The sequence below is a fragment of the Aythya ferina genome, assembly GCF_964211825.1.
Source record: "Aythya ferina genome assembly, chromosome: 1".
Lineage (NCBI taxonomy): Eukaryota > Metazoa > Chordata > Aves > Anseriformes > Anatidae > Aythya > Aythya ferina.
In genome coordinates, this window is record NC_140296.1 from 106,494,014 (window position 1) to 106,519,226 (window position 25,213).

The following is a 25,213-nucleotide window of genomic DNA, read 5'->3' on the forward strand; positions in this document are numbered from 1 at the left end:
AAAAAGCAAGTTCTAAACAATATCATTAACTTTTATCCTTGGGGAAATGTATGTGAGGATTAAAAGAGAGAGAGAGAGAGAGAGAGAGAGAGAGAGTAAAGCCACCCAAAATGTAATTAAAGAAATGTCTAAACATAGGAACTTAACAGTAAATGACTAACCAGATGTGCTTCACAGCACTGTTAAAGGGTCTTTTATCTTCATGGTAGCCTGTATGAATGCCCTAAGCAAAAATCATTTTTAAAGGATAGGTGGCTCTTTGTTTTCATACAACAGAGGAAGGTAGGTTGACTGATCTAGTACTAACATACAAAGAACATCTGACATGTTATTTTGACTATTAATGTACAATAATTAATGTATGAAAAATATTTATGCTTTTATTAACAATAATACACTTTCAAAAATAGCTGGAATAAAGAACACAGCAACTAATCATATAAATATTGTTGTACTGATAACGTGATGATGTATATAGTATAAATACTTAAAAAAGATGTTAGTGTCAATCTAACTCAACAGTTAAGGGCAAGAAAAATCTTAAAATATGACTTGCTTGCTTTCACCGGTTGTACTATTAATTAATATTCAGATTAAACAAAAGGTAGTCATTTCCAGTGAATCTAGTGCAAAAATAAGGTGGAGAAGGTGGCAGTCTGACAAAAGGATATATTTTTTTCAATATGCAGATACAGGTGTATATAAAACATCCTTTGTCAAGGCAGAAATTGTGCAAATACATTTGACACTTATTAAAATATTTAATAAAGCATCCCTAGACACCCTATTACACAGAGCTGAAAATAAATTAGCAAGTATAGATGTGCCTGCAGTAACCCCTTGAGTAATCATAAGTGTGAAAACACCCTTGTAAATTGTTACATTCTTTCTCTGATATAACTGAAATTAGTTTTATAATTGATGTTAAAGACATTAAGTTGCTTTGAAGGTCTAACAGATTCATCATCTAAATAAAAATTAGATTCAATAGAGACTATGTCATTTTGTGCCGTACATTTGTAACCAAAGATTAATCTCAGGACAATTGATAAATCATGTAAAAGTATTTTATCCTTGTTAGTTTTAATTTAGGTAGAATAACTTCTGGTCAAAATTGTGTGCCTATTATCTATAAATATATACATAGCGTTTCTGCCAGTTTCTTCATCAACTGTATGAAATACAGTCTTCACAGAAGAATTCAAGCAAATGCATTCTTAGATTACTATATGCAAACATCTGTACAGTAACCTTGCTTTAACCTAACTTTGGAGTGTCACAAGACTAAGAAAAAGAAAATAAAAGAAAAAGAAAAGAAGTGAGTTTGTAATGCCTGTAAGAGATATTCAAGACCTGTGTCAGTCTTATAATTAATATTTTTTATCTCTAAAACATAGAGCTACAAGTAAGACTATTTGTGAAGCAAACAATGAGTATTAACCAGCAATTTTGCCAATAAAAGCATCAGAAACCAGTTTATAATTTATTATTTTTTTTTTTAATACGAAATCTCTAGCTGTGGCCAATCAAATCCATACCAAAAAAAAAAAAAAAAAAAAAAAAAAAAAAAAAACAAAGATTCCCTATTCATTATATATATTCAATTTTTTATTTTTTTTCTCAAAAGCGCGACTGTCATTGTGGACATATTTTCTTATTATTTATCTTTTAATTTTAGTGGATACCCTTCCCAAAACTTTGTTTTCGAGATCAGTTTTGGAGAATATTCCTTCACTATATTCAAAACAAGTAGACTATCTCTATGCTTTGAGGATAATCACAGACAGGGATTTCTAGGGAAAAAAAAAAATGGAGGAAATGCATCTGTGATTACATCCTCAAGAAGTAAGAGAAGAAGGGAAACAAAGCAAAGTGCTCCCTTCTTATATATGCACAGAAGCTGCTTAGAGAAGGGTATACCTCCAGGCAAAATAAGAGTAGGCTGTATCATCTAACCTCTATCAGTCATAATCTAGAATAGTGCCACTTTCTATTAACCAAGCAATAGATGAACTAAAATTACTTATATTGGTCTACGCAAGTCACTCAGTTTGCTCCAGTGCATTTTGATGACTTAATTAGGAAGACGGTGCAGCACACGTGCTTTTCTAGCCACGTTCAACACAAAGGCCACATCATCAAAGCAGAATAGTTGTACATTCTACACCTAGATTAAAAATACAAATTTCTTCATTAAGTACCTTGCAGATTACTGTGCCTCTTCATTTGTCTCCGTATATTCAGACAATTAAATAAAGTGTCATGCTTTATTTCTTTCTTTCTAAAGACTAATAAAGGAACTGTGAGTTGACGTACAGTTGGCAATCTTTTTATTTATTAAGACCTCAGTGACAACCTCTGGGTTGTCACTCTTTTTTTTTTTTTTTTTTTTTTTTTTTTTTTTTTAAATATAGTCTATTTTATTAAACACTTACTGTAAGGTTTATCTTTCAAAGGGATAACCAAAAGGTGTGCAGGTTTGCAGGCTTTTCTTTCCTTTTTTTTTTTTTTTTTTTTTTTTTTTTGTGGGTTTTATCTTTTTTTTTATTTTTTTTTAAATGTCTGTATGGGTTGGAAGGTGGTGAGGTATTTGTTTCAAATCTGGTTTGAAGAGTATTTTGTCTGCTTCATGTTGATTGGATGCAGATGACAGAAACACATCTTTCCACATGTTTCTTGACCTCTGCAAGGCCTAAACTGCTTCTCTCTAAATTTGACCTTGAATACCACTGTCCACAAACTCAGGGGCACTTACTAATGAAAACAATACATTAAATCATCATCCCTTGCTATGCATCACTTCCAGATGCATTAATCAAAGTTATATTAAATTAGGATCACAAAATGTAATTTGTAGCCAAGACTGATGTATCATAAAGCTTGTGAAAACAAAATTACTGCAGAATGTGCACCAATATATGGCATTTCTTGCTGCTACAGTTTGTCAACAGAACAGCCATGCCAAGAGTGGAACAGAAAAATGGGACAGAGTCCAGAGGAGAGCCTCTAGAATGATCAGAAGGCTGAGACATATGAAAAACTGGGAGAGGCTAAGAAAATGGGTTGGTTTAGCATACAGAAGTCCAAGGGAGGAATCTAATTACAGACTTCAGCTACCTTACAGAAAGTTTCCCAAAAGCGAAAGCCAGACTCTCCTTCAGAGGTGCGCAATGAAAGGACAAGAGGCAAGGTCACAAAATAGAGTATGAGAAGTTCCAGCTAAGGGTGGCACTAAGGGTGGGGAAAAAAAAAAAGTGTCCCAAAAAGGTTATGATATTTCCATCCCTGGAGGTGTTCAGCACTCAGCTAGACAAGGCCTTGTGCAACCTGATTTAACTCTGAAGACAACATTGTTTTGAGGGGAAAAAAAAAATCAGACTAAATGACCTCCAGATGTGCCTTGTAACCTAAATTTTTCCATGATTCCATGAGTGTGCCTACATATCAGAACTATACACTTTCATTTTTGTACATATGTCTTTAATCAAAAGTAGCTAAAAGTTATCTTCATTTTGGCTCAGATTCAGCTACAGAATAAGTGAAATTTATATGGAATTTGGGGACCTATATTTAAAAATTTGACCTTGCGAAATCATGTTCTTCCATATTTAGAATTAATATTCTCCTAGGAATTCAAGCTGTGCTCCTGAGAAGGCTCAGATTTACATATGTTGTGAGTTTTTTGGCATCTATCCTCTGCCTTATTTCCCCATTGACCTACAAACAAGGCTTTCCTGTTCAGGTACTCTAAAATGTTTATTGGCTCATCACAAAAGTATGAAGTATGAACAATCATTACTTTAAACCAATAGAAAAATATAACTAACTAAACTGCATCTTTGTAAATATCAGATCAGCTGCTGGATAACTTGCTCAGAATGGGTGAAATTTATGCTCAGGTATTTCCCAGCTGAAGGAATTTAAATCCACATGTCCTACTCTTTGAAAAAGTATCAAGGGAGTACTTTTAAGCTCACTCTTAATTTCCTTAGCTTAATGAGTCTTCACTGTTTCTTTGCAACTTCATATACAGGGGCTTGCATGGAATCTGAATCCAATTCTTTTTGTCTCTGAGGCTACGTCGAAAGACAGGCTGTAAGTAAACTGTGGACTAGGTTGGTTCAAACATTTAATATTTTAACATTATCCTCAGAAATATCTGCAAAATCATAAAGTTGGATACATTCTTCAAGTGAGCTATTCAATGCCTTACTCAGATCACAGATTTATTTAGGATATTTGATTGAAAATTAATTCAGGCATATTAAAAGCACGGGAGAATTTATGTGCGTACACTACATTATAAAAGATGGTCATGATCTTTATTAAGCAGCAAATGAAGATCTTTCAGTGCTAGGAACCATTTCTTCCAGGGCAGCTTCACAGGCTGAAAGGACTCAAGAAAATCAAATTTCTTGCCATGATGTATCAAACACTTAAAAACCTGAAGTACCATATTCAGATAAAATTCAGTAGTTTGATAAGTGGGTAACAAAGGGAACCTGCAAATCTGTAAGCTGTTTTCACCAGCAAGATCACAGATTCTTGAGGATTGAAAAGTTAAGTGATTTTGGAACAAAAAAAAAAAAATCATACCAAATAGCTTCGTAGAAAAGGCAGACCTGAAGAGTGACTTACTTTACTGGGTTATGATTAACTTGATGAAAGCTCTTAGATAAAAGCTTTAGATTCAAAAAATGACAGCTTACACCTCAGCAGGGCTTTAAAGGTGGGCAAAAAGAACCTACTCTGGTTAAATGTTAGAGGTAATGAAAAAAAGAACATTTGCATTTCTGAAAATTTCATTATGTTTAATAACTGTCTCCTGTTGAAAGAGGTAAACAAGCTAGGATAGTGAACATATTTCCTCCTATGTTGCATTAGCAAGCCAAGAAATGTTCAGGAATAGACAATGTAAAATATTGTTGTTTACTTCAGGAGAGGTCAAATCCTGAGTTGGTTCTCTTAAGGACTTTGGTAGGCTTCTATGATTATCAGAGATTTTTTTATTTTTTTATTTTTTATTTTTTCTCATTTGTTTCAAAGTTTCAGTAGTGAAATGTTTCTCAAATTTACATTGTTATGTATATTTTATACATATTACACTGTTGTTTATATGCATCTCCTAAAGAAGAACTATTTCCTGGAGAAAAAAAAAATACACTTCACATTAAAAAATCAAAACAGGTATCAAAAAAAAAAACAAAACTTTTTTTTTTTTTTACTTGAAAATGATGAAAATGCCAGGTTTTTAGTACATTAGTATTTGCTCAAGTACTGTGTATTATGGTTTACAGTATATGTAAACCATAGAGGTCCACAAGCTTCTACCAAAATCTCAAAAAAATAGGTTCAAAAGAAGTTTTCTCCTCATCCTCCTCTAAGATCAACAAGAATTCTGTTATAAAAATCTACCATTAAATCTACCAAGAGCATTCAAAATTTGTTGTCATTATATGGTTTTACAAGGCTTTCTTTGTCTAGGAATCTCTATAAAGCTCAAGGACTAACTCAATGCCACATATCTAGCCTCTGTTCCATTTCAGATGGATGGCACTTCTACAGTACTCCCAACTTAAAGTAAGGATTCCAAGCCCGACCAGGTCCATGAGGAATGTTCTACTGGTTTTTTTTAATCAGACAGAAAACTGGAAAAACAAACAAACAAACAAACAACAAGCATCCCATTTGAAATTATTAGTCTTTTGCTGCATGTGGAATTTGTAGTTCTTCTGTTCTTAAATATTTTTGACAATGTAGTAACTGCAAAACACTTCAATTATTTAACTGAAAACATAAAGCTCGATGTATGTATCTAAATAAAATATAGCATTAGTTAATGTCATGTTTTCTTAGATCAATGCACTTTAAAATCAACTATCAAAACCAGCTATGAAGTTATCCAGCTTTTAAATATTCAAGGCAACTGGAAAGAAAACAAATCACATCTTTCCCAGACAATGTTCAACCCCTGATTAAATAAAGATATGCCAAGGCAGAGATACTCTGTGCCTCAGGAGACAGCCATAGTGGAACTGAGAGTGTATTTTATATGTGAATTAGAGGTAAGATGTAATGACATGAGATGAAAGACTCAGCCATGATTTTAATAAAGGGGGGAGACAGTACTTCCCTGTGGACCCCATATGCAAAAGAGTGAGACTCAACAAGAATATATGAAAAGATTCAGTAAAAAAAAAAAAATGCAATAAATGTTTCAAAGTTGTAAGACTACCATTAAAATTCATCACATTTTACCAAAGTCAAGAATTCCAGTTCTGAGGGTAAACTTTAACACTTTTCTGATGGTTTGTCACATGAAATTACAGCTATGTCACCAATAAGCTGGAACCATTTTTGATGTTTAGATTTGGAAGGTTTGAAACATTTTATTTATTTTTTATTTTTTTTAAGAGTTCTATAACAGAGGGAAAGCAATCTAAAAATTATTTCATTTAATCTGACATTTTGAAAGCAAGTTTCCTTACTGAAATAAAAATACTTAAATTAGTAGTACTAAGATCAGACACGTTTTAGCTGTTTAGTGCTTTTAGTAACCCTCAGAAAAAAAGCTGTTATGTACAGCTTTTTTATGTGTATTGAGATACAATAATATCTAAGATATTATTACTGAGATATTATTATATCTTGAAATCTAAGAATGTGAATATCAAAGATGTGATACCTAAGAATCCACCCAACCCCTGTGGCAGGGAGGCTGGAACTAGATCATCTTTAAGGTCCCTTCCAGCCCAAACCATTCTATGATAATTCCATGAATACAGCAGAACTCCAAAGAAGCATTATTATTTTCTTTTCTCCCCATTAAATGGAGGAAAAAAAAAACTTTCAGATTTTGCACAGGTCTCTTTCTGTGCATTAAAAAATAATAAAAAAAAAAAAAAAATAGGAGAATTATGCCTTTGTAAGGAAGTCGTGAAAAGAACAAAATGAATGGGATGAACTGCTTGAAGGAAAAAAAAAAATAATCCTGCTTTATTTGATCTTTTGTGATAATCACACTTCTGGCACCCTGCCAGCTAGTCTGAGCACACTGATGTCTGGCCAAGCAGAGTAATCTCTTGGTTCAAGTCTAGGGTCTGTGATGAAAATTACAAAGCAGAGACAAAATCAAAATGCCACCTGTGATTTTATTCTGAAACTAATTTGACGGAAAAAGTAATACAATGCCAACAGCCTTTTTAGTAGTGTCTACAAAACTATGACTAAATTGAAACCAATGCAAGCAGATAGAGGTAGCTATCATGCAAATACATTTGGATCTGCAGGCGTTCCTTTTAAAAAAGAACTGTAGATGTCTTTCTGACAGGTAAATTGCTTTGAAATGATTTTTGAAGTCTGAGGTCAAACTTTTAAAATGATAATTTTAACTTACGTCTTCCCTTATTCTGGAGTCTTTTTGCATCTCCTACATAATGCATTTGAAGCCAACAAAATCAGAAAGAAAAAAGGTATCAATTCATTTCCTTAATTTACTTTCCATGAGCCACCATTCATTATAGGTCAACAAACCCTTGAAGGAAAAACCTTTTCCTTTCTCTTTCTATTGAGTAGTATATATTCGAACTAGCTGCCTACAGATACATGGAGAAGAACTGTATATACAAAAAAGTCTGTATGTACAGTGTATTCAAGTCAGAAATCCAGCCAGTAATGTTGTCTACATTATTCAAATCCAAAACAGGGAAGAAAAAAAAAAAAAAACATTATGTCACTTTTTTTTTCTTTTAATATGTCTACTGGGTCTTCCTACATATTACTGAACAAATATCCATTATTAACAGCACCGAACAAAACTTGAGTTTTTCCATAACAAATATTGAAAATTACTCATAGTGACTCAAAAGCTGTTTTTACCCGTTTATTCTAAAGAGGGGGAAAAAATAAAATTAATTCCTCCATTTTCTCCATTGCTTCAAGTAAAAAACACTGCTCACTGCAGCAGAGTGATACAGGTTATCTATCTATTTCACTGCCTCCCCTTTCAAGCTGGACAGCATTTTCCTGATTTTGTACACACTTATTACTCTTCTCTGCATGAGTAAGACTTGCCACATGTGGACAGAAGCACAATTATCAATGTCTCAAATTTCACCAAAAACACTGCATTTCAGCTATTTCACATTTACAGCGGCCTGCTGTTTTCCTCCTTCAGGAAAGATCTCTATAGATTTCCTATTCTCTTTGATCTTCAAGTCTGTTCTGCACTCTGTACTTCCTGCCCCCGTCAACAGTGCTAATCAAAGGAATGTTTTAATAGCCACCTTAATCTTCTCATTCTTTGATTTTCAGGCCACTCCTTTTCTATACTGTCTATTATAATCAAAACAAAAAAAAAAATTACTGCAACACAGACACTGCTGAACTTATTAAATTATATTTTCAATACACAGTTATGTTAATAAATTTCTGAACTCACTCCCCCCCACACACACACACACATTAACATATGGAGAGAGATCTTTGTGTATATACATGCACTTATTCACAGTGACATCATTAAAATATTTTGTAAAAATATGAATATTCATGTTTAAATAAAAGGTACCTACCTGGAATAAGCTGACCCAGTAAGTGATGGCATCTGGAAAGGCTGCATGCAGCTACTATGACCAAAAAAGGATAATGTTTCCATTTCATGATGTGTCCTTCCTTGCATTACACCAGCTCAGCAGTATTAATGTAAATGTTACCTGCAATAAGCAATGGAAATATGAACAGATGAATTAATGATAAATTTAAGTTACATCCAAATATTTTTGCCTAGTATAATTTTGTCAGCTATCCTGGTTTCAGTACAGTCAACCACAAAAGTCAAATTTTCTAACACTTAGGAAGATATAAGCCACAACCAGAAATATATTAACTATCCTTGCAGAGCAGACAACCTCTAAAAGGATGCTTTAAAGCAGGCACAAGATGACCCAACATATATTTTGAAGTGCTGCATGTTCTTTGGTTATGATGCAAACTGAGATATTAAAGAGATAGGATAATATAGTGTAGTTATATGTAAACACTTGCCTAAGCTTAAAAACATCCTACAATAACATTCAGCTTTGTAAAAAAAAAAAAAAAAAAAAAAAAAAAAAAAAAAAAGCAGGGTTAAAACTAAGCACCAGTCCTCATCTTATGACATGATGTTTTGGCTGAATGAGGATGAGGGATAATTTCACCCAGTAATGACTTCACCTGTTAAGGTATCTTTTGAGTGTTTGTGTTATTAAGGGCAGGTTTTTTTCATATGGCTGCCAGTAAAATTGAATCTTATAAAGGAAGAAAATCACATTATGATTCAAAAGATTTTCACACTAATTTTTCTGACCACTACAACTGTAGATTGAGAAACATTCACAAATCTGCCACTGCTCAAAAATAATTACTGCTCATCCTATTCATTTTCTTGCACTTCAGCTATGTTGGTGCTTAGGTCTTGTTTACAGTACTCATCTGTTCACAATGCCTTTCCTTTACAGCTTTCTGAAAAATATAGCGTTCTTTTAACAATCATAGGCTTCTGAAAAACATCTTAATATTTTTAAACAAATCTCTGTAAATATATGCAATCTTTAAATAAATGCAACAGTTTTACTGCAGTGTTTTGCTTCTTTAAATTTGACAAGGGCCTCAATGCAGTCATGCATTTAAGCTTGAAATGTCCTATACATTGCATAACATATGGGGTTCATATCAAGTTCTGGCGATAAAAGAGGTATTTCAAGTGTTTGTCAAGTTACTAGACACTCACAACTGCCTGACCCTAACCAACGATTAGAGACCACTGAACACAATTGTAATCAACAGGTAGGCTGGCGCATGCAGTTCTATTCCAATAGTAAGTATCAACATTGGAACTTGATAACATCACACCTGTGCCTCTCGTTTCTCTCTCCTTGTACTCGTTCCCTCTGCAGTTGAGAGGTTTGGATTATGATCAGCAGACAGAATCATAATAGGGTCATGAGAGGGTACTAAGAAGATGGACCCAGGCTCTTTTCATAGATGCTCAGTGCCAGGACAAGAGGCAATGTGCACAAACTGGAACACAACACATTATCTCTGAACATCAGGAAGCACTTCACTGTGCAGGTGATGAAGCACTAGCAAGGATTGCCCAAACATGTTGTGGAGTCGCCCTCATTGGAGACATTCAAAAGCCACCTAGACATGGTCCTGGGCAACCTGCTCCAGGTGGCCCTGCTTGAGCAGGTGGGGTTGGACCAGATGACCTCCAGAGGTCCTATCACAAAATCACAGGACGGTTGAAGCTGGAGCAGTGACAAAACTGCAGTGCTATCAGTCACTTGTTCAGTCTGCTGGGACAGCAATAGACTTCATATTTAATGACTGCAGATAGAAGAGTTGTATCATTACCACAAATATTTGGTGCCATCTGATAGTTTGGGATGTTCAAACATGCATAAATGAGTTAAACTAGAATAGATTCAATCATTTACTCATGTTGCATTTTGCATTTGATTATTGTGCTACACCTGGATTTCTATTATCTTAGCAACCAGAACTAATAATACTCCATTTCTTACTACTACTATTACTTAAACCCTACAAAGTGTTTTGTTTTTTTTTTTTGCTTTTTTCTCACTTTGCCTGCACTCGATACCAAAACCCAATTCCTTCTCTTCCCAGAAATCAATGGCCAAGCTGCTGTTGCAAGCTGCTCTAAACGCTGTTTATAATATGACTCCAAGACTGAAATGAGGAATTGCAAATTCAGGCCTTCAGAATATTGATCTCTTTCTCTATGTGGTAGTACAGGCTTGTTTTATAAAGCTGTTTACCATATGGGCTTCAGATTGCCATAGTTTTTGCATCTGCATTTTCCAGTTGCATATGTAAAACTGAATGCTGCGTCTGACGTAAAGCTGATGAGGCAGCCCATTGAACTCCGTTCACCAAACAAAAAAAAATAATACTTTTAGATTAGGATGTACTTTGTCATTACAATCTGAGATGCTCATACAATATACATGAAAGAAACATTTCATTAATTCATGTTGCAAATTCATTCAAGGACTCAGAGATTCAGGAAGAATATGGTTTCCCACCCAGTGACAACACAGAAACGCTATCAACATCAACAAGAGTTCCAAGCACATGCTCTCTGGAGATTACTTCATTTATGGACCTTTGTACCAGGCTCAGGTACTGGCAGTGGGGCCACTGCATGAGGTGATGCCACGGTTGCCCCGTGCCAGCCCCTGGCAGCTCCAACAGCCCCGCTGCAGGGCACAGCCAGGTCCAACAGCCACCCTCTGAGAAAGGGCAAGATGCTACACAAAGGAGAGGGGGGAAAAAAGCATGAGAAACTGCTCTGTGAACATCTGGAGCAGAGGAGGAGGAGGTACTCCACATGCCAGAGGAGATATTCACCAGCAGCTTGCTGAGAGGACCATGGTGGAGCAGGCTTATTCTGAAAGGACTGAAGCCCCTAGGAAGGACCCAACTGGAGCGTGGGAAGAGCATGCAGAGAAAGGAGCAGCAAAGAAGATCTGCTACGGACCGACCACAGCATCCATCCCCTTGCACCACTCAGGGTGTAGGTGGGAGGTTGGAGATGGAGGAGTGCCCTACATATAAATGATTCCCATGCACAAGTCCAAACTTTTGTCTTTTCCATACCTCTCTCCCCCATTTTCTGAATTGGTGGACTGTGACTTTTTAATCCCATTCCATGTGCCAGAGCTGCACAAGAAGCTCAGGCTTTGACTGCATGGCTTGCTTGTTAAAGTCTTTTCTCATCTAATTCTGCTTGTGCCTCATGTTTGAATATCAAATTAATATTGAATCCTGAAAATTGAAATATTTCAGTGTTATTTAAAACATTTGTTATTCTTGTCAAAGTTTTGTGTGTGTGTGTGTGTGTGTGTGTGCGCGCGCTCAAACAATCAGTTCCTGTAGATATTCCTTTAAAATAATCCTGAAGGAGAGGCTGATTCTCTATATTCAGAGTACAGTTCTTTCTTCTGAAAGAGCAGCCCTGATAACAGGGGAGATAAAGTAAGAAAAGATGTCATTGAAATGGAAAATGTTTTTCAGATATAAGTTGAGTTCAGCAGAAGAGAGGGATGGAAACAAGATCTTTCTTATCATATTCTACTGCCACAGTCCTGCAATTCAAGTACTACAGAAGTGGAAGAAACCCACAGAAACATATCAGAACCAAAGGGAATGAGCAGGCAATTTAAAACACTGTTTACCTTATATTACATACTAAAGGACCATGAAGTATCTGCTATGTTTATGTAGAACTATTCATATAGAAGTCTTAACACTTAACTTTCTGACTACAGTAACCAAGCTAAATGTTCCTGTGTCTGGTTTTACTCTTCAATTAGTTTTTCAGGGTCTGAACTACAAAATTAATATTGTAGAATGAGGACTGGCACTAATTAGATGTTGCCAGTGACAGAAGAAGGATGCACTAGCCATATAAACTTCAGCTGGCCTGAGACCTTGCTTAATACCATATTAGATGACTGCAGACTGCAGAACATGAAAGAAAAGATTCAGGTCCAGTGTCTATGGTGCACAATGAAGATAAACACTGGTTCCTCTATGACATTATAATCATTGAAGAATCAATGGCAAATTAAACTGCACAAACCCAGAGGGGAAAGCAGCACTATGGTAAATGAAGGGAAAGAGTCTAATCAATTATTTTCTTCCACTCTCTAAGCACAGTACTATTTATCACTATAGTCAGTGCAGCATTCAGAATGTGCAGCAGAAGTAAAGACATCAGGTCATAACAAAAAACAATGCTGTTTTTTTTTAATTTAATTTTATTTATTTTATTTATTTTTTTTTTAATAATTACTATTGTTTTTCTCAGAAATAGTAACTAAATCAGTAAGACTAAATTTTCACAGGATTTTGAAAAGAAAAGGACACCAAGGTCAAACAATTAAGATCTTAACTAATAACCTATTTTTATAAAATTACAATCTTTTGTACATACTATGCTATTGTTTAACTGATGAAACTGAATTTTGACTTGCCATGTACTCAAAAACCATTTTGGAGTGGACTGACAATTTTACTTAAAGGATAAGAACCAGACAGTGGTCTTTCTGAAGCAACATTACCTCCTTTTAAATGCAAGCTATTCATGCACTATTAGGCCTGATGATAGCGGATGGAGCTTCCCTGATTTTCAATCCTTTTGTTGAAGAGTCCCAGTGTCTATTCGTTAGAATCCAGTTATCTCATCATCTGTTTAGACTGACACTACTTTCGAGCTTACTCCTCCTGTGCATTATCATCAGTAAAGTTACATATCACCGAAATAAAGAACTTCATTCTACTATTTTAAACATCCTGTCTGTGAAACTAAATTTATTTGGAGTTCTAAGAAGATGAGAAGGAAGTACGACCATACATTGTCTCAACTGTTTCCACTTAGGAGCAAGAATGACAACCAGTTGATGAACTAGGGGAAAAAAAATCTGCCCAGCTCCTTTTTTGTTATAAAGTAAATCAGCTCTTCCAAGATGAAAGCAACTGCAAAAATATAAATCTACTTAAACTAGAATAGCCATTAGTATAGAGCAACTACAGATCTGGACTGTGATCCTTTCCGTAACAGCTTCAGCAAACGGCTCCATGCAAACTGGTATGTGGTACTTATTCATGAAGCTTACCTTATTTAATGTTTTACTATACCAAAACTTTTTTTTTTTTTTTTTTTAAATAAATTCTAAGAAGGCATTACAGTTTATGATAGAAGACTTGTACTTATTTTAAGATGCATTTTCTTTTGTTTGTTTGGTCAGTTTTGCTTTTTGTTTTGTTTAATCCAGTGAGAAAAGCAAGGGCAAAAAAAAATGAATTGAATGTCCTCAGTTTACTAGGCTGGCAGGTGACACACACTTATGTATATAGTTTTTCCAAGGGTTTAAGTGACTTGATTTTCAGTGGAGGGAGGGGGGGAAGAAAAAAAGTTGTGTCCATTTTTGCCCACTCTTACTGAGAGACTCGAGCAGAAACCCAAACATCAGTATCAGCCTGACAAACTGTAGTACGTGCCATAAAATGTAGCCTAAATCCTAAATACACTCTACTGAACTGCCTACACATGAAAGCTTGGTGGGAGGAGCCAAACGCCAAACTCATGACAAAAAGAGAAACTTTCTTTTTCCCCCTACTAGCCTCATAAACAATCTTTCTATCATAAAGTCTGCTAATCTCTGTTTCCTTCATTTCTCTGGCTAAATAAACTGAGATTAACTTTGCAGAAGGGGCAACTTTAACAAAGACATTTTCCTCAGAGGGGTCCATAAATGAGACAGCAAGCAACAGAACATGATTTCTACATAAGAAATCAATATATTCGTAGTTCAGTAAATGTGCAATGCAGAGTAAAAAGCATGACCTGGAATATGAAAGAGTGTAAATAAAGAACAAAAAAAAAACACCAACAATCAACAACAACAAAAAAAACATTAAGTGTAAAACAGTGATTTCCAATAGTTTTGTGCACTGGAGCCACCCAAGAAAACTGACAGTGCTCTGCATACTCCTGGGCTCAAAACGTTGTCCCTGCCTGCTCCCCTCCCCCCCCAACTGCTGGTCTCTTTCAAGGCGATAAATTAGATTAGAGTGCTCACTGTTCTGTCTTTTCTGCCTGCTGTGACAGGAGGAATACGGAGACACTGTCCAAGTGCGCAGGATTCAGAAAAGCAACATCTACCTAGAGGTCAATCTGGTGATTGACCAGGGTAAGAGAGGCTTCTACAAATTTCTACAAATACTTGAGTACCAAGAGGATGATGTGGAAAAAAAGAGGGCCTGCTGCTAAAAGTGGCAGAAGACCTGTCAGCAAAAGATACAGAAAAGGCTGAGGTATTCAATGCCTTCTATCACTTCAATTTTTCCCTCTAGTCAGGGGCCTGGGATTCTCAGGCCCCTAAGACTAGAGGGAGAAGACTTGTCCTCTGTGACGGAGAATCAGGTTGGAGAGCACTTAACCTGGATGCACACCAGTCCCTGGGACCTGACAGGATGAAAGTATAAGAACCAAGGAAGCAGAGCAGTCTCAGTGCAAGACCACTCTTGACGAGCTCTGAGAGGTCATGACAATTGAATGATGTTCCTGAGAACTGGAAGAAAGCAAACATCACTCCTGTCTTCAAGATGGAAAATCCAAGTAAGAGTAAGCCAGTCAGCCCCACCTCAACCCCTGAGAATGTGATGAATCAAACTATTCTGGTGCCCTGAAGGTCCTGGTGGACAACAATTTGAGTCAGCAACCTGCCTTTGTTGCACAGAAGACCAAAGGTTTCTGGGCTTCTCTGCAAAGAATGTAATCAGCAGGTCAAGGGAGGTGATTGTTCCCATCTGGTCTGCACAAGTGAGGATACATCTGGACCTCTGGGTCCAGCACTGGCTCCTCAGAACAAGACAGACAAAAGATTAGTGGAGCAAATCCAACAAAGATAATTAAGGGACTGGAACATCTCATGTACAGGGAGGCTGAGAGACCTGGGCCTGCTCAGCCTGGAGCAGAAAGCGGATCCATGTATATAAATACCTAATGGGAGCAAATAAAAAAGAGGGAACCAAACTCCTCTCACTGGTGCCCAGTGACAAGAAAGACAAGAGAAAAAAGCTGAAACATGGGAAATTACTTTTAGAAATAAGTGAGAGAGGGAGTTAGGAGAATACAATAAATCACTAACCTTTTAGAAAAGAATTTACTAACTTTTAGAAAAGGGGGAACTGAGAAAGTTAGGAAGTTAGGGGAACCTTATAAAGTAGAGATAGAGTGATAGACAGCATGAAACTAGGATGCTCAAATTATTTAAAGCAAGAAGCCTTGGGCCCCTTTATCAAGGTCAATCTCCTAATAAGAGTGTGAGCCTATCTTAAGAAACTGGTCCTGCAGATGGATAAGAGCCAAGGAGCAACTGAGTCTGTGCAAAGACAAGAGGTCAACTAGCAGTGACGAGGAAGAGTCATCAATCTTCATCTCCACGACCCCTGAAGACCACCACCAGAATACACTGTGCAAGTGCAGATGGGAGGAGTTTATGGAAATTGCTCATTGGAACTAATTTTAATATGAAACAGGGACAGGTTATGAATATGTATGGGCGTATTGTGAAACTTCATGCATATGTAACTGTTTACTGCATAATACCAAGACAAGTTGCCATGTCAGGTGTGCACAACTTTGGTGGTACTATCCCCGTGCTGCCCAGCGCTGAATAGACATACCTACTTTACAATCTTACTGATTGTGGAGTCTGTTTTCCGCAAGTCATAAGAAAACAGTTTTCTACCACGAGGGTGAGCAGAACAGGATGTGTTTAGAGATATAGTCTCCATCCTTGAACTTATACAAAATATGAGAGGACACATACCATGGCAACCTGCTCTAGCTGACCTTGATCTAAACAGGGTTGGATTAAGCAGTCCCCAGAGGTGTCTTTCCTCCTGCTTTGCTGTCTGGGAACCACAGCACCAAATATGCATTCCATAGACTGTCTCAGAAATTTAAAAAAAAAAAAAAAAAAAAAAAAAAGTCTCTAACATAAAATGAGAAAAGACTCACAGAAAATTTGTCACAGTATCCTCAGAAAATGTAGTATAGAGTGACTAGAAAAGCTATCGGCATAGGTTGACTGGACTCAAAAAAAAAAAAAAAAAAAAAAAAAAACACTAGGAATAATCAATTGTCTTGTGGGCAGTTCTCAATGTATAGTCAAAAACTGAAAGCTTAAGAGGTTTGTGCTGAGAGTTGTTTGGAATAACCTTATTGATTCTATGGGCAAGCAGAAGTACATACAAAATAATGCTAAAATACGTTATGCGGTGTCCTGTCATCTAAGTGCTTCTCGTATTCAGGCTGATTATTCCCCTGAAATGCAACAATCAATCCTAACTTGCAAGCTATTCTCTTGTGCAGACCTGCAGTATTGTAGGTTTTGTTATCTATTTTATATTCAGTCACTCACAGGGGAGCAATCAAGTAATTGGTAACAGTCACCAGTGAATCCACTGGATAAAAACTTTTCTTAAATCCAAGAGGTGATTTCATTCTTTTCACAAGCCTTTTTTGTTGAAACTGCTTACATAGCAAAAAGCTGTGGAAAGTGAGTGCAGACGTGAAGACATTTGTATCATCACAGCCAAGAAGCCAAACAAGAAAGTGAGAAGGAAAGGTCTTAGCTAAATGTTTTGCAGTGCAGGATACTGTGTGAATGTGTGAACAGGCACTTTTGTGAGAGGCAGAGGCAATGCAGCTTTAGAGACACCTCTAATCTACTAAAATTTATCCGTTTCAAATGTAGAAGAAAATAATGTTTTTGCCTGTTCTCCAGATCAGGCTGCCTGGCATAATTCTTACTTGTGGATCACTATTTCTTTGTAATTAAAGATGTCTTTGATGCCTAAAGATGCATCACATTTTGAACATGAAACCTCTTTAAAGCTTCTGAGGTTACAGATACAAAAACTCAGGCAAAAAGGAGCAGAATTACAGTCTCCAGAAGCTTCAACTGACTTAATTCACACAACTCTAAAATACAATTCTTTTGAAATGTAACTAATAGACTACCTACAAGGTTGCTGTCTTTTATGTGTTTTGACCTGTTTTAATGAGGTTTTCCTTTCCTGACTGCAATTCAACAATAATGAAACAAAACTGCATTTCTTTGACTTAATTCTGAACCCAAATCATAAGACTTCCAAGCCATCAGGTACTTCTCTACATGTACTCAACAGAAAGCACAGAAAAAAAGCAACCTGTATGCTATAAAACCATTGTTTGGCATTTTTCTTGGGTTTTGTAACACACACAGACTCCCCTCCTCCCCAATCTGGAAAAATGGCGTATCAAAAGTAAAAGAAAAATTCCCATTAGGAATATTACTTGTGAATGACAGGCAGAAAAAAGCCAACAACAACAACAACAAACACAGAAAGAGAGAGGTATTCAACTCCTACTATATCAGGTTCCTCCATCTTTCATTTGTATAAATCCTTTTTACAGAAAAGTAAAACTATACAAAAATTAAGAATCTTCGAATCTTCTGTTCAGACATAAATAGGTTCTTTCTAAGAGGTGTGATCTTGTTAAAAGCAATAGTATCTCTTCAAAAATAGTAAGAATATGAATTTAATCTAATCTGAATTTATCATAAATTCAGTAACAGTGGACTCAGCCCTGTATTTTTCAATAGACAAATCTTAAGATCTGGCCAAATATCAAGATTTTAATTTTTTTTTATTTTGGCTTTTTAAAAATACAACCAACCCATGATCTAAATAAGACAAGAACTCATATCTTATATTACAGATGCATTATCTCCATTTCCCCTCTGGCATATTATATCAGCAATCCCCATCTTGACCACCATGATTTTCAAAGGAGTTTTTAGAAAAAGCTATGTCCGGTTATGAAGTTCCCAATGTGAAACACCATATTTTTCAAACTGCTTTTCTAGACTAAATACTCATCACTTTTTCATCATGAAACCTCTTTAAAGCTTCTGAGGTTACAGGTACAAAAACTCAGGCAAAAATAGGATTAGTAATGCCTTGATGTACTTTTGATATATCAGTAGATATATCTTTTCTTTAAATGCAGAATTAAAAGACAAATGAAATCATTTACATATTCTAATCAATTTATTAATTTAAAGACTATCATCTACAAAGGGAAAGCTATGAACCTCCAATTAAAAAATATGAATAAGAAATGGTGTCAATTTTCAAATATTAAGTAGGGGACATTTAAAGCAGTAAAGTGGTAGTTGTCAAAAGTACTTCCGAACAGAGTCACATGGAAAAGAAGCAACATTTGATAGAAAGAAAATCCAGTGCCTGAAAGGTTACAAAAATAAAAATGACTGCATTTGGACTCCTCTGTTATACCTGATTTAAAAAAGCAAAGGTATTTCAAAGGCATTTAGCTTTAAACATTCACAGTACCTTTGAATGTCCTCAGCAGGACCAGAAAAGAGGGATTCAATTTTCAAAGATAATTGTGTCAGATAACTGTCTCATCCCTTTTCAGAAACAATCTGATAAATACCTAATTACCAGCCAAGTGATTTCAGAGCCACACAGATGGGCCTGAGAGAAGACTACAGGGAATGACAAGGTCCCCTGAAGCCATCAAGAGCAAGAAGCAGTTGGTTTGTGAATTATTTCATTTATTAGGCTGGTAAAATGCATAGAAAGTCCCCAGAGTAAACAAAATATTCATAAAATGTTGAAATGGTAAACAGCATCAATATTTAACCCGAGAAGTAAAATATTAATTTTCAAATAAAATGGGACTCAGTACTATAAAACAATTACATTCCAAAATTCATTATGTTTAATACCCAAGTACTCAATACTCATTTTACCAGAAAGCTTTCATACGCTACTCAGTCTAACCTGACCTACTGTTGATATATAATACTGTAAAAATAAGTTACCTGCAATTTTTACTGCAGTGTTGTTGCAAATTTAAAAGGCATTCTGCTCTTATACAATTATAAATTATTATTATAAAATTAAAAATTTTAATGGAAGCAGCCTTAACCATCGAACTAGAAAGAGCTTTCAAAACTTTCAAAAAGCCAACCCTGTAATCATTCTGAGTTCCTTGTGCTTGGAGGAGTGTTGGCCCCTACCACACAACCTAAATGTTAATGGAGTGGAGAGCATGAAATATCAACATAATGTTGCAGAGTTCAGAATCACAGATGGGAAGGAGAAGATTACCAATAATGCTTTGACAATATTAAATTGACCACGTTATATATTCCTCAGACTTTATGAAATATGCGTTTACTTTGTGAAAAATGCAACAGATCTGGGATGGTAATCTCTAAAGTACACATTTCTGACCTGACTCTGCTCCCAGACTGGAGCAAATTGATTGGAATTTTGCAAATGCAATGAAATAGGATGGATCTATGCACTTCTGTAAATCCCAGCCACATAATTTAAAAATAAAGACACAAAAGTGTTACTTATACGTAGCAGAGAGGTGAGTCACTGCTGTTGAGTTCACAATGTGGGGACAAAGATTTAAACTAAGCTGGCTAATTTTACCATTGAGTGGAACAGTAGTGATGATAACCTCAAGAGCAGAGGGACCATTTTAAAACCTGTTCCTCTCAGATTCTCACCTATTAAGTGACAGCATTTCAGCATGCATCATTATTCATCTTGCATACAGAAAGAAACCCCAGCTTGCCTAGAAGAGCTGTCAGACTGCTAGCACTTAGGTTCCAGTGGGTGGGGTAGCATAGACAGTGGGGCAGGAAAGCCCTGGGGTTTTGTGGGTCTGGAAATTAAGATTTAAACTCTGATCATAGCTTTAGCATAACCAGAGTTGTGAAAGTGTATTTAAACATGGAAGTAACGTTCTCAGATAAAGTCTCTCCCCAGTTACAATTTGGCAAAAAGACTCCTGAGCAACAGTCACTCAATGCAAAGAAAAACCCAAACTGCACTTCAGTGCATGGGGAAAACTTTGTGCTCATCTAACTGCCACGCTTCTTACACATCTATCTGTCATGTCAAAGAGACAGTAAATGGCTGCTCATAATTTTAAACCTGTGAAATAATAAAAAAAAAGGAATACTAGACAGTCTCAGTACACAAAGCAAAAGAGGGGGATACTCTCCACTGCAAAGCTAGGAAGCAACACGCATCTGGGGACCATTGAGTGCAGTCTCAGGAAGCGAAAAGGCTTGCCAAAATTCTTTTCCTCTGAGGATTTAACTTTAAGGAAAAGAAAAATAGCTTGGCTTTTGCCCTTAGTAAGAACAGGAGCAATTAGAAAGGATTTGTGGATCCAGTCCCACTAACATGCATTCTCAGACACAGGAATTTACAGCAGAATTCAAAGAATATTCAGCTCTCCCCAGAAACACATTCATCCTTCTGGGGTCGCCAGTAAAGGCGAAGCTAAAACAGTATAGGGACTTTCAACATTGCCTGCTTCTTGGTTAAACAGACTTGTGTGAAATGCTAACTCCTTGGGGAAAAGGAAGAAGATTCCAGCTTCCACAAAGATACTGGAAGAGAGGCAGAACCCTTTTGAAACTGAGACTGCTCTGATGAAGTCAGGGTGGCTGTTAACAGCAACCCTGCCTCTGCCTCCCTGGATGGGACCACAACATTCAGCTGCAGTGCGGGGCAGCGAGCAGCCAAGCTGTCATCACAGGGGCACTGGGGACTGCCCGTGCCTCTGGGGAGCTGCATCTTGTCCATACCCCAGCAAGCATGAGGATTTCGCCCACAAAATGGGAGAAGTACTACTGCAGCCTAGCCTTTCTGGGACCACGGCTAGTAGCTTTTGACTATGTTTCATACTTAAAGCAGGCTTTATCTCACAGCTGACCTGATCCCACAAGCTTGTTCCTGGTTTAAAACAGGAGTTTAGCATGAAGTGAAAAGAAACAAAGATTTACAAGCACTGCATTTCTACAGCTCCTGAGATTGTAAGCCTTTGGGTCAAAGGAAAATATGATAGAGTTGCCATACAACCCCAAGACAAATGCAGGTAGGACACAACCACTGCCCTTTTCCCATCTGGCTAATGGCTCCATGCTGACCAGCATATCAGCTAAACAGGAGGGAGATGCTGGGTAGTGCAAAGATGGGCCTTAAATTGTATGGGAGAGAATCAAAGACGAGATCTGGAATTATTTCAGTAGATACAGGATGTGTACATTTCACAATCCAAGTCTTTTTGATCCTGCCATTTCTTCTTCAGCCTCCTATAAAGAGAATGGCCAGTGGAGGCGGAGAATCATGGACTATATGTAAGAGAGTATTATTCTATAAACCCTGGTAATATCTCTTGATTAGGCTTTATGGAAGGGATTTATTTACTCCACACGGTGTCAACCACCTAAAAAAGTTACTATATCACTAACAAGACGTTTCCAGAGTATGATAGGCTCCCTGTTCCTACAGGTAGGAGGGAAGAGAAAATCTGAGGCAATACCTGAAATCCCACTTACAATATTTCTATTGATCTGTCATTTCAAGTGAAATGTTTTTTTAAAAACTGCACTAAGTTTGAGCAAGAGCAGGATATGCAAAAAAGCTTCCTTCATCATCTAAACATTAATTTGAAAATGCAGACTACTCCTTAAAGGATCATCCCTCTTTTCCCATCCCCAGCCTTAGTTTTTAATGTTAAATTTAAAATAAAAATTAAAAAAAAATAATAATAAAACATGTTTAATCATCTCTTCAGTTCAAGAATACAAATTAAAGTTTAAAGGTATTTGTTAAAGAGCTGGTAGTAGCAGAGAACTTAAACTGATAGACCAAATATTTTCAGCCTGCAAAGTTTTCCCTGTGAGGAGGATCCCAGGCCACTATTCCCATCTATTAGAAAGAAGCTGACAGAGTACCTTAGTATATGAAGCACAGTAAATTAGAGTGTGTTTTAAGTTTTATTTCCAAGTATGACTGTAGAAAAAGAAAGGATAAAGCTCCTAAAAATGTTCTGACCAGGAATGTACAATGGATATGGAAAAGGGAATGGAGGTTTTATGTCTCATTAAGGACTGCCAAACCAAGAAATTCTGATAGAAAACTTGAAATAACATTTACATGCAAGGGTAAACAACCAAAACCACACATCTCACAATAATGAATTCTGGAGTTTCAGGTTGCACAGTAAACCAAAGTCCCACAATAGTTCTCATTCATGCAAGGAACACTCTTGATAGAAAACACTTAGCTCAAACTAAAAGGATTTTTTTCTGTCAGAATATCTAATACAGCAAAGGTTCAGATTAACTGGCTATGATTTTGAGAGGTCCCCAGATCTTAGCATGGATTCTTGCACATTTTATCTGTCAGATGCATAATCAGATGCTCACACATGTGCCAGGCTCCCTGTAACTGTAATGGACACTAGCTATAAACGTATTTTAAAAGTTATGGATGTTCCTGCCACAACTGGTGTGACCTTTCCTAACAGAGGAACTGCTGTATAATCACTCTCAGGTGGGCAAGAAAATAAAGCATCTTGAATCACTGAATCCAGTCACATCAGCAGGAATTTGAAGATGTGGACTAAATAACTAAACTGCTAGCTCCTTAATCTTCAAAGACTAGAGCTTAAATATTCCTGAGCTGGACTAAAGCTGTCAACTGGATGGACAACCAATTTCCTAGTAGTAAAATATAATGATCAAACTAACTCATCATTGATGAATATTTTGCAAAGGACAGAAAAAAAAGGCTGAATCCCCAGGAATCACATATTCATGACTTAATAATCTGTATTTTATCATATTTAATTTCGATGCTTCTCTCAGTCTGGGACTGCAAAAGGAGTGACTACCACGCAGGCATCGTGCCAGTATCTTTTTGACATAGCTAAGAGTGGTTCATGAGAAACATGTCTGACTTTAAAGACAGTTTCTGTTTCCCACCATTGAAGCAGCCATGTCTTTGGAAACACCTGAAATAAAGTGGTGTTCCATCTCTAGAACTTACTAGAGAATCTAGGTCTATGCTACCAGAAATAAGAGAGCAGTGCAGCAAGACAATATCATGTGCTTCATTTCTGAACTGCCATCGGATGCAAAAGCTGTTATTTGGACTTAGAGAAAATTGTGCATGTGCTGGCTTGGGCTACTATGTTGGACTGCCACTTTCGGAAGGCAATATTTCTTGATGACTACAGAAAATACAACATTGACTGAATTTAGTGAAAGACACTAAAAGGAAGGGACACCAAAGATAATTTTGTGCCATTTACTGTAGCTCACTTTTTAATTATAAAACAAAGGCAATACCTTGCCTTCCCCTGCCCTAATTACTCTGAAGATCTGGATCCACACAGATGGGTTCTTTGCAGCCATCTAATGCTACAACCAGTGAGAAGAAAGCAGTAGGTTCATGTGGATAGAATGTAAATTTACTCACATCTTCAGCATGATTTACCATAAAAATCAAATGAATTAATTACTTCTAATGAAGAGGTTCATAACATGCATCACAGTCATGTTCCTCGCACACATTTAACTAATTCAGAGCTATTGTCCTCCAGTTCTTTTCCTGTTAGTGAGAGTGAAATAAGTTTATTTCAAGTCCTTGCTCTTGTCTGTGCCATCCCACATCACAAGCCACTTTCCAATAATTTCCTGAAAAATGTATACTTAATTTGCTTTGGTCTATGAGATCCCTAGTACATACTGGCAGACAAAAGTAACTTTGTTGAATATCACTGACAAAATGCTCTACAGAGCACGAAACATCCCTAAACTTTTAAACTGCAGGAAAGCAACAGCTACTTATTTTCCCGGGGAAATGAGTATGCACTAGCACACTTGTATGTGCTTATCTTGTATGACCATCTTGCACAGTGAGCACTAAATTTGAAGCCTCTAGCTACATATGAACATAATTAATAAATCAATGTTTAATAAAAATAAAGCTTCTTCTGCATAACGACACAGCAATTCAAGAATTTCTGTATCTGAAACAAAATATTTTCTTCCTTTGTGCTCTTATTTCCTTTATATCCCCCGATGTATACTTTTACTAATATCTCTTTCACTGATACCACTATCCTAACACAAGTAAATATTCAGCAAATTGACTTCAAGTTATTACCATTACCATAGCATGATCTATTCAGAAGTACAGTCTTCAACTATCCTACTGTTTTTGTTCAATGGCATATACCATTTGTTAATAAATAGTTCCCTCCACAGCAAATGTGTAACAGCTGAAAGAGGTTTATCCCTCTTAGGCTCAGGTGATGCCACCATACAAAACTCTTCCACAGTTCCCCAAGGTATCTCCTGCTGCCACAAACATACTGCTCATGCAGAGCATGCAAACAGCTTAAGCCATGAACTGAAGCACTGGCAGACAACAAATCAACATCTCATTTTCATAAAACAAACACTGCCCCTCCCAGCATTTAAAGTTATTTTCTGAATCTGGCACAGATGGGGGGAAAAAAAAAAAAAGAAAAAACACTAAAGTCAGGGAGAAAGAGTATGTTAAAATAAGCTGCTTTGCTCTGGGGCCACTAATGTGTGTTTTGGAAGACAGTAACTTCATCAGGACACCAAGAAAAAGACTACACTTAGGAATGCCTACAAAAAACAGCTCTCTACTACCCTTCCCCAGTAAAGTCTGCTTAAAAATATTCTCACAGATAAAACATAACCAAATACACAATAATGCA

General features: G+C 36.5%; 1 protein-coding gene across 4 annotated transcripts in view; it reads right to left on the minus strand.

The window, feature by feature from the left end:
- The window catches only part of ROBO1 (roundabout guidance receptor 1), a 737,333-nt gene that overhangs the window by 641,191 nt on the left and 70,929 nt on the right, over positions 1-25,213 (minus strand). For all 4 annotated transcript variants that reach the window (XM_084506318.1, XM_084506315.1, XM_084506317.1 and 1 more), the window contains exon 2: positions 8,574-8,714. In XM_084506318.1, coding sequence (XP_084362444.1) covers positions 8,574-8,661 — 88 coding nt within the window. In that variant the 5' untranslated portion in view covers positions 8,662-8,714. The remainder of the gene's footprint in view (positions 1-8,573; positions 8,715-25,213) is intronic.